The sequence below is a fragment of the Micropterus dolomieu genome, linkage group LG06, assembly GCF_021292245.1.
Source record: "Micropterus dolomieu isolate WLL.071019.BEF.003 ecotype Adirondacks linkage group LG06, ASM2129224v1, whole genome shotgun sequence".
Classification (NCBI taxonomy): Eukaryota; Metazoa; Chordata; class Actinopteri; order Centrarchiformes; family Centrarchidae; genus Micropterus; species Micropterus dolomieu.
In genome coordinates this window covers 28,723,713-28,735,316 of record NC_060155.1, presented here as the reverse complement: position 1 = coordinate 28,735,316, position 11,604 = coordinate 28,723,713, and the positions used below count along the sequence as shown (strand labels likewise).

At 41.7% G+C, this 11,604-nt stretch overlaps 1 protein-coding gene across 1 annotated transcript; it reads right to left on the bottom strand.

The window, feature by feature from the left end:
* Positions 1-2,476: 2,476 nt before the first annotated feature.
* On the bottom strand, positions 2,477-11,354 carry proca (protein C (inactivator of coagulation factors Va and VIIIa), a). The gene is made up of 9 exons (XM_046052997.1): positions 11,256-11,354; positions 10,699-10,782; positions 8,383-8,540; positions 7,736-7,760; positions 6,783-6,893; positions 5,384-5,524; positions 4,380-4,498; positions 4,007-4,124; positions 2,477-3,172 (listed from the first exon to the last, which is right to left on the bottom strand). The coding sequence occupies exons 2-9, from the start codon at positions 10,766-10,768 to the stop codon at positions 2,586-2,588; spliced, it is 1,329 nt and encodes a 442-aa protein (XP_045908953.1). The 5' UTR covers positions 10,769-10,782; positions 11,256-11,354; the 3' UTR covers positions 2,477-2,585.
* Positions 11,355-11,604: the final 250 nt, after the last annotated feature.

Genomic DNA, 11,604 nt, shown 5'->3' with positions numbered 1-11,604 from the left:
GACAATTCAAACAATATAATGCAGTAATCAGCAGCTGTTTTTTTAGCTTAAGTTACTTTTTTTGGACATTGCGCATTTGTTTCTTCTATATTTACATTGCATTGCTTTACATTGTTTTCTTATTGTGCAAATAAACCTTTTTCTTTCTCAAAACATTTCTTGTTGCAAGCCATTTTTCAGAACATATTTAACAAATGTTTTTTCAAAAATTGATGGAAACATATCCCCAGCAGCGTCCCCAGTGTAAATGATACCTATGAATGAAATGAACACAATATTTGTTGCACTAAGAACTCTTATGTTGTGAAACCAAAAATACAAAATAAATTGTGCAGTTTGAGTTGTTACAATTAGTTAAATTAGTTACACCTTGGCCAGATGAGGTAATGAAATGTAATATGCCAATTGTTTCAGTGATTATTCTTTCTGTTTTTGCATCTAAAGGCTGCTTGAAATACAGTATTATATAGTATTTGCTTGAAGGCAGCGGGGATAAGGAGTTGGGCTCCGGTTTGTTTTTTTCCTCGTCCCTGTGATCGGCCCATCTGGGTGATGTAAGTTTAATGTGCGTTAGCATGTTGGATGTTTCCATTCCCATAACGTTAACCTGCATAGTACTGAGACTGCTCTGATCAAGGTCACTAATGATTTACTGCTTGCAGCTGACTCAGGCATGTGCTCTATTTTAATTCTTCTTGACCTCAGCTCAGCTTTTGATAGTGTGGACCATGATGTTTTAATTAGCCATCTGAAAAACTATGTTGGTATCAGTGATGTGGCCCTGGATTGGTTCGTCTCCCATTTGTCGAATAGGTAATTTTCCGTGATCCTTGGCGAAGCCTCCTCCTCTAATGCTTCTCTATTTTGTGGGGTCCCCCAGGGGTCGATTTTGGGGTCACTGTTATTCACCATATACATGCTACCCCTGGGAAAAATCATTCAGACTTATAATATTTCCATTTTTATGCAGATGAGACCCAGTTGTATATCCCGTTAAGGCCCGGTTCTTCCGATGTCTCTGGTATTCTCTCTTGCCTCACTGAAATAAAAGCCTGGATGTCTAACAACTTCCTTCAGTTAAACGACACAAAATCAGAAATGATTGTAATTACCCCCATCGGAACCTGCACTAGCTACATCAAAAACCTCACTACTAGCCTGGGTGTCTTCTCAGAAAGAAGCTCGCAACCTTGGTGTCATTTTTGACTCAGATCTGTCTTTTGATGCTCAGGTGACAAAAGTAGTGCAGTCCTGTTTTGTCCAGCTGAGACAGCTAACTAAGATTAGAACATTTCTCTCTTCTGCTAACCTAGAGAAGGTCATCCATGCTTTTATTTCCTCAAGAATCGACTACTGAAATGCTCTGTACTCTGGTATCAGTAAGGGAAATATTCACAGATTACAGCTCATTCAAAATGCTGCAGCCAGCCTTTTAACTCGCACTAAGAGGAGTGACCACATCACACCAACCCCCGCCGCCCTTCACTGGTTACCAGTGAGTTTTAGAATTGATTTTAAGATTTTACTACTTGTTTTTAAAGCCCTGAATGGACAGGCTCCTGCCTACATCTCTGATTTGATAACTCCCTACAAGCCGGACTGATGATAGTGGTTCCAAAGTCTCGTCTTGTCACTATAGGTGACCGAGCCTTTGCTGTTTGGGCCCCTTAGCTGTGGAACTTCCTGCCCGGAGATCTCAGGCAGGCAAACTCAGTGGCCTCTTTTAAATCTCTTCTCAAATCGTATGGCGTTTTTATAAACATTATATTATTGCTGTTATTATATATATATATATATATATTTTTTAATGCTGATTTTATTGTTGATTTTTAAGTATGGATCATGTTTGTTTCACTGTACAGCACTTTGTAACTTGGTTTTGAAAAGTGCTATACAAATAAAGTTTTCCCACTTGCCCATTCTGAGTCGACAAGCTAACGTTAGCTTGTTCGTAGCACGTAAGAGATGGTTTCTTTTCTTTCCCAACAACCGACTGATTTGCGCAGAGCTTGGATGCCAGAGCTCGTGCACCGCCAAAACTCCACAGTCCAGTTTGTAAAGCTAAACACTGACGTAAACAGTAACATTACCTGTACTGCCGTATAACATCCAAGTCACACCAAACGGAGTAAATTGTAAAGTCACGCAGACAAAAAGTGTTTATTCATGATGTTACGGCATTTCTTTAATCCTACGAAAGGACAGAAAAAAATTAATACTTTGTGAATGAAATTTAAGACTTTTAAGGCCTTATCTTTAAGGTATGAAATTTAAGAATTTTTAAATACTTTTAAGACCCCGCGGGTACGCTGTGAAGTGTTGAAACGTGAATCGTCCGTGAATGTCGGAATCAAACTTATTTCATGCAAGTCCAGCTAAAAGGAGTCGTTTCTTACTGACGTCATCAAGTTTAGCCACGTAGCCGGGCTGGCTGCATGTGACGGCAGTTTAACGTGAAAAAGAAAACCGAAACATCTTGAGACAGAATCCGTTTATTTAGAAAGTGTGTTACATCTCTGCTGTACTGAGACCTTAATGTGGGTTTAACAGACCAGACTGGATCAGCTGTTGGGGGTTGAGGCGGTTCAGACACTTGGGGGTTGAACCGGATGGTTAGCTTTGTCCCATTCGTCACGCACCCCTTTGATCCAGTCGTTATAGTTGGACACCTTGGTGTAGATGCCCAGCTTGTCCTCCCTGCCGCAGCCCTCACCCCAGGACACCAGGCCGATCAGGAACCAGGTGTCTCGGTACAGAGTGACCATCGGTCCGCCGCTGTCCCCCTCGCAGGCGTCCATCCTCTGTCCGAGGACCCCGGCGCAGATGACGTTGTTGGAGATGTTGTGGGACATCTGGCGGGCGCAGATTCTGTTGTCGACCAGCGGGACTTTGATGACGTTGAGCGCCGAGCTGAACTTGGAGCTGTCCAAGTTGTCTTTGCCCCAGCCGCTGACCACGGTGGGGGTCCCGTTCACGTGGAGCACCCGCTCTGCCATCTCGCGCCCCGGCAGACACACGGGGACGATGTACTTGGAGAAGGGGACGGGGGTCTCCAGACGCAGCAGGGCGATGTCGTTGTCCACCGTCCTGCTGTCGTAGTTCGGGTGTTTGAAGGCCTTAATGGCCCTCAGGGTCACCTCGGTGCCTTCGTCTCTGTGGCGCTCGTAGTCACCTGAAGAGACAGATCACAGGTTCCCCAGGGTATCTGTTAGCAGAGGCAGTAAACTGCTCGTTTCCCCCGACATGTTGAGCGTGAAATCTTTTCTTTGGTAAGATTTTGGTAAACTAGATTCATCATTTTAAAAAGGTTAAACAAAATCTGACGGGAAGAAGATTTCATTCCCCCAAATGAGTCACTTGTGCTCCATATGCATATTTAGTTCCCCACATTTTGTCATTCTTACTTTAATTATTTCTTTTTGCAAACCTATTAACCGGCAGGAGGTGACCGTTTATGTTAATAACTGAGACTCGTACAAGAAGAGAACACAGAATAGGCGTTACGACTTAAAGCAATGAGCAAATATTAATAATAGAGCTGCCGAGGACGTGTCATCGGAGCAGAGCTGCAGCTGTACGTTTGTAAAGCAAAGCAGTCTGCGACTAATATGAGAGGATAATCCAGGTGACGTTACAGAGGATGATGCTGGACTGAGTCCAAATACTGAACCGTGGAAGTTGCCAGATTATGCCAATAAAATCTAAAAATCTACATAACCTCTCAGTAAACTGGAATCCATGATGAAGGTGATCAGAAAGAAAACAGATATTTCCTTTCTTGACATTGTGAGTTTATTTTGCTATGAAAGCTTGTGTATGGTAGCAGACTCGCACACATCTCCCAGCCTGAGTTGTGCTATCGTACTTCCACCTCTTGAGACACAGAGTGGTATTTAAGAATTAATCTACGTGGTGCCATTAAATTTAACAAAGGTAATAAACGTTTTGATTATAGTGTCACAAGCTCCTGGGCTCAGTGTTTTGTGTGTGCAGAGAGGAAACTCACCCAGTCGTACTCTGAATCTCAGGGTGTTGTCGAGGCAGTGGGCGGCGGTCAGGACCCAGCTCGCATCGATGAGGACGCCACCGCAGTGAAAACGACCTCTGGCGTTCAGTAACAGCACCTGCACACAAAAACAGCCCGTGAGAACTTTGTCTCAAGTCTTTCTATAAAACTTCATTACTAAATAAACAGTAGTCAAAGCTGATTGGTGCCTGCTTTAGATAAAACAAAGAGGTACAGCTATCGTTTAATTTCAAATCATTTAGGAGAAAACAAACATTAGTCATTAGAGGTTTTTGCTGCCTTCAGACGTTCAAGGTTGCATCTACGCTTTGTTATTGGGGAACGTGTGTGTAGTGTGTGCTGCATCAGGTACCTGCCAGGGACTCTCCCCCTTCTTTCCCACCTCCCCTCCCACCATCCAGGGAAGGAGGCCGTCCTTCGGTTTGGTGTACGACGACCTGCTGATCAGCAGCTGACCGCAGGACGAGGGACCTGCCGGGTAAACAGAGGAGGGGGGGGGGGTTGTTCATTCAGCTCTCCGGTGTCGATGCAGAGATCAGCGAGTTCAGTGATTCTCTGTTTTTCTTAGACTGGAAATTTCCTGAATAATGATGATACTTTTTTCTGACCTTTGTCAGACAGGTGACAGGAAATGAGAGAAAGAAAAGGTGAATGTCCTGCAACAAAAGGACGCTGTAGCACCCAAATATTTTAACTAGAGATGTCCCGATAAAGTTCTTTTAAGCCCTGATCCGAGTCTTCTAATATTGATCAGCTGATTAGCTGATACTATAGATACTAAATCCGACAGATTTTATTTTTCACAAGCTTTTTAATCACGTCCTGATTAAAAAGTTTAAGTTATTAATCCAATATGAATAAAAATGTAACTGTCAAGCTCTACAGCGGCGTTACAGAGTTTAGCTTCTTCAACAATCTTTGGTCGAGCTCAGACAAGTTTCAGTGTGATGTGTCCCCGAGTTTCTCCCAGAATTCACATTAATGACCTGCTTTTTGTGCACGTGAATGAAGTGACGTTCTCATTGGTTAAACTCATCAGACTGAAAGTGGACGATGATTTGACCGTTCAGATGAGTTCGGGGACAGCAGGGCATCTTGTCACGCTGGTTATATCTCCAACACCTGAGGGCTGCAAGATGCAGCACTGTAATCTGACAGGTTTCATATTTTTTTAGCCATAAAATTAAAATAACTGAACTGCACTTTGATAATTAAACATGTCTAATTCTATTCTGTTTTGCACAGAATAGAGGATAGAAAAAAAAGGTGTATTTTGATACCTGAACCACAGTCCATTTTGGTCTACATGGACTTGTCAACCTGTCGTGCAAATTGAAGACTGTTTTATTTTCTCACCTTTCGGGTCACATTTCTTGGAGTTGTCGTGCAGTTTGTATCCGCTCACGCAGCCGCAGCTCCTCGTTTGGCCGTCCTTGCTCTCTGAACAGTCGTGGTCACAGCCGCCGTTATCCACCGAGCAGTTAGTGGCGGTTTGAGCTGAACGACGACAGGCGACACGATTAGCTCAACTTTTACATATTTATACATTCATATATTCACAATTGATAGGCAGAAGAGCAGAATCGATTAATTATCAACAGAAAATTAATTGCCAATTCTTTTAATAATCGTTTGACCGTGACTGGCTGCTTTTCTTTTCACATATCTTTGGGTCACCTAACATTTTTATTTATTTATCTGTTACTATTTTCTGACATTTTACAGCCAAAGCCGTTTATTGATTAGTCAAGAAAGTAATCAGCATATTAATCTACAATGAGAATAATTAGTAGAAGTTTCTGTAACTTGAGAAATGCATCAAGGTTTCAGAGGTTTCTCTCCATTATGAACCAGACAAACGGCCTCAGACTCCTTTTTATATTAGTCATTTTATTATTCTATGTCAGTGCAAACAAGCACTGAATTTATTCTGTACTCATTGTATTTTCAGTTTTTTCATCTTTGAAGCACTTTGTAAACTTGTTTGATTGGTATAAAAAGCTGTAAGTATGAGATTAAGCAGGTTTAGTGCAGAGAAAGCAGAAAAGTTTAAAATATATTTGTGTCCATTTTGAGGTGTTTGTGTGGTTTTTTGGCGTTCACACTGAACACGAAACAAAAAGAGAAAAAAACAACTGAAACTTCTCATCTTCTTCTTTTTTTCTTGAAACGCATCATTTTCAAGGCAAAGTACTTTTTACCTTTAAGTCTTCTTCTCCCCAAACTCTCCTTTCATTAAGAAGGCTAACAACTGAATGAGATTTGTTTAAGATGTGTTGATCAAAATTTCTGTATGGGACAAAGTGTGAATATCCCAAGAAGAGGAAGTATTTTTGTTTATCGTTGATTGGTTTGTTGGAGCACGCCCTGCTTTGTTTTCAAATGTTTCTGACAATATATTTCCATGGTAGAAACTGAAACTGATTTCTGTGTATGGGATTTGTTTAAGGTTTTACAAAAACATGTGACATTTTTTCTCTTGAGGGTGTATGTGTGCCATGTTACATACATTATTTGTGAGTTGGTGGCACAGAGACTGTCAGGTTAACTTTGGCTGGCACCCAACTAAAAACTAAAACTAAAATCTAAAGTTGTTGTACATAAAAACTACCCCTATTTGTATGTGTGTACAGCACAAGAGGTACGTTGTAAAATGTTTTTGGGTCACCAGGTTCAGCACTGTGTGGTTTGTACGCTGTGATGAGGAACATGTATTATCTCGTACGTCAGTGTAGTTTTTTTTATCCAGACTCACGTTGGTCGCAGTATTTGCCCTCATATCCACGGTGACAGCGGCAGGCGTAGTCTTGATACTGATCCACACAGGCCCCGTGAACACACATGTTGGAGTGACACTGGTTCCCATCTGAAACACATGCACCATGAATACATTTCCCACAATGCTCTGCAGGCGCTGCACTGTCCACACAAGAGGAACCAGTTCAGTTTGATTAGCGTTCTCTTTTAAACCATAATTGCGAGCAGCCGAGCGGGAAAAGGCGTTCATGTCACTTTAGTTTTGTCAAACAGGTGAGATGTATGAAGATGAAGATGATGTATGTCAAACATCATCATCATTATTAGGAAGATCTATTTTGGCCTTTTAGAAAATTTCAGCTGTTTCCATTCATGTTTTTATGCTCAAAACCAGGACAGTAGAAAGTGTTTTTAGGGTTGGGTATCCAAGAACCAAGTGTATTCATTAAGACCCGTGGCGGATCGCAGCAAACGCTCCAAAGTTTGGCTTAGCTTCACTAAGAAAAGAGAACGCCACAGCAAAATGCAACAGCTGCAGTCAGGAGGTTTGGTGCGAGGGAAGAAGCAGCTCCAACATGACGAAGCGTTTCCTTCAACGCGGCGTGAATCTGAAGGAACGCTTCACCGTGTTCAACGTGTCGCGCTCTCCCAACTACAATGACGCTAACGCTAACTGTAGCAACGGCTCAAGTACAAAACACAGGTGAGCTGACGTTCACCTTTTATACTGAAGGGAAACCGACGATGGCTACAGAAGAGGCGAGTCCCCAGAGACGCCCCTCTAGTGCAGAGACTCCTTTCACTTTAGCCATGAAAGGGCAAGACGAGCGAGGAGGAAGAGGAGGAAGGTCACCGAACGCTGATGATGATACCCAACCCTACTAGTTTTACACTTTCAGATGTACAGTACATCACACCTGTTGGGTTCAGGATAGTTCAAACTCATCTTACCTGTGTACACTGTCCAGAACTCCAGCTGTAAACACAAAACAAAAAGTCAGTGATGAAACTAGCACTCTGAACAGCTGACAAATATCACTCTAAAGAGTTTCAGTTTAATGTTTTCACCTTTTAACAAAGACTTTAACACTGATTAATGTAGCACATGTGAAGTTATGTGAGAAGAAGAACAGTAGGAATGGCTGCTGATATCAGGTAAACGCTGCCTGAACATATTCAGAGAAGTGGACGTGAATATTGGCTGGTTGAGCGCAGTAATTTTTCAGGTTTGGGGTTATTATTATTCAGATATAACCTCGTGGCGAGCGCCTGAAACCCCGGGGCCAACAGGACGTTCCAGGGTCAGATATTTCACATCACTGCTGATCATTTTCCAAATCACCCTGAAAAAGATCTTTTCACAACGTCCATGTTTGCTTGTTGTTTGTCTTCTTGTTTGCTGTTCTGACAACACATATTATCAGTGCAGCAGCTAATTCTACCGTGTTGCTGCGTCTTTGAACGCACAGACCTGGTGTAAAGTGTAAAAGTGTAAAACCTGTGTGATGAGGTCAGCAGTGATGTAACATCATGGGTATGAAATGTTTCAGAGCTCAAGCAGCTGAAACACATTTACACATGAACAGGAGGCGTCTTACTGTAGCTTCCCTGGTTTGGAAAATCTCTCGAGCTTCTTCAAAGTCACATTTCTCTTCCACACATTCGCGCTCCATTGAAGCAGGTTTCAGCTCCTCCAGGAAGGAGTTCGCCCGACGAGAGCGGAGCAGCATGTGAGCCTCCGGAGCGTCCGAGAACACTGAAGCAACAGAAGCAAAGACAAACAGATGAGTAACACTTTGTGTTAAAGCCTGTGAGACTTTAACAGTGTGCTGCTGGCTTATTTATAATTTTTCTTGGAATACACCTGGATATGAACTTGCAATGTTTTTACTTTCAGTCTTACTTTAGGGAATATTGCAGTCCTTAATCTTTGTGACTCTCTGTCAGGTTTGATGTGTTTTTCTTCTTTATTTGCAGCTTGTGTTATCAGATCAATAAAGTATTAAATCCAATGTCAATAAAAATATCAGTTACTCATAGCAGAGTCTGACAACATGTGCACTCTCATGCAGGTTACAAGTTGTAGACTGAATTTATGATCCATTACTACGTAGCGGGGACTGTCAATTATATTTATAAGTTCAACACAACTTTCGTTTATAAATGAAGGAAATCCAACTTGGTCTTACTGCTTTTGAAAAACCTGATGACTTCTTTTATCCTCTGCTGCTGATCATGTGACCACCGGCCACACAGCTATGGGTTTAATTTCATTTAAACTTAAATGAAAATCAACCTATTACCTATAAGTATTTAGTGCGTGCAGATCCACTCTGACCCTCCTCAACACAGTACGTATTTTTATAATGTGCTGGACACAAAATACTGTAGGAAACCATCAGAGAAAGCCAAAGATGCTGGTTGCATGTCTACAACATCTTCAATTGCACTTCTGGAGCCACAAATGGCTTTACACTAACTTTTTATTTGCAGTGTGGATTTTGCCTAGTTGTCATTGAGAAATTGTTCTGTTGACTGTTTCCAAAATCGAGAATGAACTGAAGCTCTAGTTTTAAAGAAAACATAGATGAGAAGTCTTTAATGTGTTCAGAAAAAAAGGACATTTTTACAATTCTACTATTTTTCCCCTAAATCTGCAGAACATCTGCTAAATGGAGAATGTGGTGATATTTTCTATGACGTTGCTCCCGATTGATAATATAAAAATCGATGCAGCAGAACCACAGATATTGTGTCTCTTTTATTCCACATCTTGTTCCTTTTCAAAACCTGGTACCTACATTACCCATAATGCAACATTCCTAGAGAGAGAGGTGTGTTATGCTGGCAGCAGCTACAGAGGTCTGGTGAGCTCACTTCTTTCTAACCCCACACTGGTTTCAGTTTCAAACTCGTACCCTCACGCCCACGCTGACTCAAGTGACATCACTCGAGGACATTTATCAGATTTCACGCAGCTCCCTATGAAACACTAAACACTTTATAAAACATGTGCAGTAGAAGTCCCCAACAGCTGGAAACAGTTTGTCTTTAATGAAATGTTACTGTAGCCTCAGTTTGCTGTGCAGCGGTAATATGAAAAAGAGAAATTCAACAAAACGATTATTGGAATGGATTTGGTTGCCAGATAAGTTCAAAAATAAAATAATAAATACAGATAGAACATAAACTACCAACAGGAGTGAACAAGATGTAACCTGCCGTGCAGCAAACACTGAGTGCATCTTGCACAAAATGAAATTTATTTTTATTTACTTTATTTTTTATTTTATTTATCTCAAAATATTGCTCTCTTATGCTTCAGTATAATATTTATATTTATATTTAGAAGATTAGTCTCGACCTCACCTGTCGCACAGCGCTCACAGATTCTTTATGTCTCTCTTTTTCAATCGCAAAGGTCACTGAGTCTGTACTCGGTGAGAAGCTGCCTCTGCTGCTTGATATCTCTTCATAATCTCTGTGTAGTGACAGATAATCTAGTTTTTTTTTTTTGTATCTTCCTCCAACTGTTCCAAATAATCATTTGTATCAATCATGCTTTGAGTAAACTGTAACTTGATAAAAAGCTGTTTAATGACGTCATTAATCTGGAAGATTTTAAACACACCTCAAAATTAGCAAACGTTGTGCCAATAACATCTGACTAAATGAGTAAATAACATGAGTTAGCTTAGCACAATCATTACAAACTGTATGAATACTGCAGACCATGTAAGCAGGCGGGTTAGGGTTACAAAACATTTCTATTTTGTGCCTCTGAAATTTTTGGCACAGCGCTGCAGATGTTTCCTACCAACAGATTTACACACACCTAAAGTCTTAATGTTTTAATGGTGGAACCCTGTTTATTAAAGTGATGTTGTGTCTGGAGCACATCCACGCTCACTCACCTGACAGACTGAGCACTGACGCCGACCACAGAGTGACGATGACGGACGCGTAGAGGACGAGGCGGGACATGATGCCAGTTAAACCTGCGGCCAATGAGACGAGACAGACATGAGCCAATCATCTCATCTCCTCAGTGTTTATATTTACCCACCGTCCACAGTAAAGCGGTGATACAGACATGGTCAAAATCTAAATGATGGTATGGAGGCTTTGGATAAAAGCGTCTGCCAAATGAGTAAAAATGAGTAAAATGTAAAAAATGTTAACGTCTCGGTGTCACAACATCATGCGTCTACTTTTCTTATTGTTTAAAATAATCACTCAGCAGCTTCAGTGAAACATTTCAACAATACTGATCACTTTCAGCTGAAAACACACACACACACACACACAAAGCAGGACGTGATCCCCGTTTGAACCTTTGACCCCAGGACCTGATCAACAGGGAGCGCAGAGTGCAGCCGAGACCACGTCCTAAAACCTGTCACGACTTCATGAAACCAAGATACAAGAGAACGAGTGGATTTCAGGGACTGCGGTTTGTTTTTGTACTTACGTGTGAAGAGTCGAAGCCGTGGACACAGACGATGGTTTGCTCTGTTTCTGCTGTGTTAATGACTAACTGTCAGTGTTTACTGAGAGTCCACAGTCTGCAGCTGGACACTGTCTGCCAACACTGTCAACACACACACACACACACAGACCTCCCCTTTAACCTCCACCCACTCACCTCTGCAGCCGATCAGAGCCCTGTTTAGCGACAGCCCAACAAGTTATTCCTGACTCCGTCTGTCCGTCCCTTCAGTCCACAGCGACTACAACCTCCATCGCTGCGTCTTCAGAAGCAGCGCACACAGGAGGCAACCATTACAAATGGTTTGGTATTCTCATGTTTATTTCTTTTA

Excerpts from the sequence above, each read along its gene's own strand:
- proca (XM_046052997.1), bottom strand. The coding sequence starts at position 10,768 with ATGTCCCGCCTCGTCCTCTACGCGTCCGTCATCGTCACTCTGTGGTCG. Across the intron at positions 7,761-8,382 it reads TCCAAACCAGGGAAGCTACA|CTGGAGTTCTGGACAGTGTA; the intron begins GTAAGACGCCTC and ends TTGTGTTTACAG. Across the intron at positions 5,525-6,782 it reads GGGCAAATACTGCGACCAAC|CTCAAACCGCCACTAACTGC; the intron begins GTGAGTCTGGAT and ends GTCGTCGTTCAG.